The following is a 1,250-nucleotide window of genomic DNA, read 5'->3' as shown; positions in this document are numbered from 1 at the left end:
AGTAAACCCTATTGTCAGAATATCAAACATAGAAATACACTGTAATTCATCATTGTTTCTAATGATGTATAGATGGAAAAAAAGGATGTGGTAAAACCAGGTCATAAAAATATCAAAGATATGCACAGTAATATGTTTGTCCATCTTAAATAAAGTAAACCAAACCAAAAGGGTGCTGTTGTTATTAAACTCTGTTTTACCCAGTGTCCTCTGCAGGTCTGAGACTGAAGTGCAGCTGGTTCTCAGAGGGATGACCTGCCAGGCTGTACTTCACCGTCACACAGCCCTCTGCTGCCTCTGAGCTCTGACACAGAATCACAGGGTCAGAAGTCACGTTAATTACTATCATCAAATACCTAAACAACAAAACGAGAAGATGCTGCTCTTACCTGTCCAGTAAGCTGGGCATAAATCAGTGACCTTTGACCCTGGAAAAGTGCTGTGATTGGTGGAGAGAGGACAGTGACAGACACTTCCTTTGGTAAATCCCATGTGACTGAGATGTCGACCACAGTCGGCTGCAGAGCAAATCGCAGCGACTGCATCACCTGAAAAATAATGAAAAACTCTCCAAATATACATCCTATACATATAACAAATATGGATCTGCTGCAATGTTTAATGTGACTTCTAATTGTGTTTAATGTCTTACTTTTGCTTGCATCCTGTCAGTCCCTGTGATGAACTGAGCATGACCTTCTCCTTCCTTTGCCATCCCATTGATGAGAGCAGAGCTGGCCCCTTCCCCAATCCCAAAAGAGAAACACCTGCAATACAACAGTTTTCTTTAAGTACACAGAGGACATGTATTGTGTAGATATAGTTGTGGGTTTGTGGTTTCACCTGTGGGAATCTGAGTTCTTCTTCACCAGATCTATCACTTCTTTGGTGTTTCCCACCTCTCCATCAGTAAAGACAAACAGCTAGAGAGGAGAGTTGGCACATGAAGACATAACATCAGACCCAGAAACCCACAGCTTGTTCTGAGAGCTGAGTTAGGTTTCTGTCAAAGGAAAATTGTACATAGTGTATCCAGCTACATGAAATATGCTGGATTTTATGGATCACTAAGCAATCCACATGTCTACATGACTTTTCACATAAACTCTTGTGTGATAAACTTATTTAGCAACTAACCGCTTCCTGTTTTCTGGGAACAGACTTAGAGAAGAGGAACCTCAGCTCTGAGTTCCCGGAATAACTTTGTTACCTTTGTACACACACAAGCTTGTATAAATAAAGAACGCAGT

The 1,250-nt window shown here is 41.1% G+C and overlaps 1 protein-coding gene across 1 annotated transcript in view; it reads right to left on the bottom strand.

Annotated features, from left to right (window-relative positions):
• LOC106455941 (von Willebrand factor A domain-containing protein 5A-like) overlaps positions 1-1,250 on the bottom strand; it is a 23,915-nt gene that overhangs the window by 3,596 nt on the left and 19,069 nt on the right. The window contains exons 8-11 of the mRNA XM_013910406.1: positions 844-923; positions 653-767; positions 390-548; positions 201-304 (exon numbers count right to left, since the gene is read on the bottom strand). Coding sequence (XP_013765860.1) covers positions 201-304; positions 390-548; positions 653-767; positions 844-923 — 458 coding nt within the window. The remainder of the gene's footprint in view (positions 1-200; positions 305-389; positions 549-652; positions 768-843; positions 924-1,250) is intronic.

Source organism: Pundamilia nyererei, unplaced genomic scaffold (assembly GCF_000239375.1).
Source record: "Pundamilia nyererei isolate P.nyererei 1_Seehausen unplaced genomic scaffold, PunNye1.0 scaffold00003, whole genome shotgun sequence".
NCBI classification, from domain to species: Eukaryota; Metazoa; Chordata; class Actinopteri; order Cichliformes; family Cichlidae; genus Pundamilia; species Pundamilia nyererei.
The sequence above is the reverse complement of the archived record's forward strand: the minus strand, read 5'-3'. Positions and strand labels throughout refer to the sequence as shown.